This window comes from Penaeus monodon, chromosome 31 (genome assembly GCF_015228065.2).
Source record: "Penaeus monodon isolate SGIC_2016 chromosome 31, NSTDA_Pmon_1, whole genome shotgun sequence".
In the NCBI taxonomy this organism is placed as follows: domain Eukaryota; kingdom Metazoa; phylum Arthropoda; class Malacostraca; order Decapoda; family Penaeidae; genus Penaeus; species Penaeus monodon.
This window is the reverse complement of record NC_051416.1, coordinates 33,180,313-33,180,885: the sequence shown is the minus strand read 5'-3', so window position 1 is coordinate 33,180,885 and position 573 is coordinate 33,180,313. Positions and strand designations below refer to the sequence as shown.

The following is a 573-nucleotide window of genomic DNA, read 5'->3' as shown; positions in this document are numbered from 1 at the left end:
GGATAGTCGCATAAATGAGGCAATCAAATGAAGGGTATTAATCCTTTTTCCATTGCCACGCAGCTGATGCTTCTGAGTACCCAGGGCATTATCCCTGTGAACGTCAACGAACTCATGGAGGACAAATTCGGCAGAGAGGAGAGATCGACGCGCGTGGTTTTGAGAATAAATAACAGCACGGTGTACCAGGTGAGTTTCAGAAGGACTGGGAAAACATAGGGACTTGCGTTGAACGTCGAAGAAATGGGATGAAGTGACGTGTGTATGGCTACTGCTGAGGCAGTGAATAACGAATCACTAAGAAATATGATGCTCATGGAAGATCGCCCCTGATTGATATTATCCAAGTTATTTATACATACTTTGTTTTACTAAATTATTTGAAATAGTAACGGTAAATTCCAATGAAACCGTGTCGTGTAGCAGGTACTTCTAAATGATGCTAACAAGAACAGAGGCCTGAATTTTGACGAGGACCCTGAGGAATGAGCAGAATATACAGACACTAGATTACTATGCTTTCTATCTACTCCATAATACACTTTATACAGGTTACACGTATATACGCATACT

At 41.2% G+C, this 573-nt stretch overlaps 1 protein-coding gene across 1 annotated transcript in view; it reads left to right on the top strand.

Moving 5' to 3' along the window:
- The window catches only part of LOC119592863, a gene marked incomplete at its 3' end in the record, with an annotated part of 3,167 nt that overhangs the window by 604 nt on the left and 1,990 nt on the right, over positions 1–573 (top strand). The window contains 1 exon segment of the mRNA XM_037941757.1: positions 64–189. Coding sequence (XP_037797685.1) covers positions 64–189 — 126 coding nt within the window.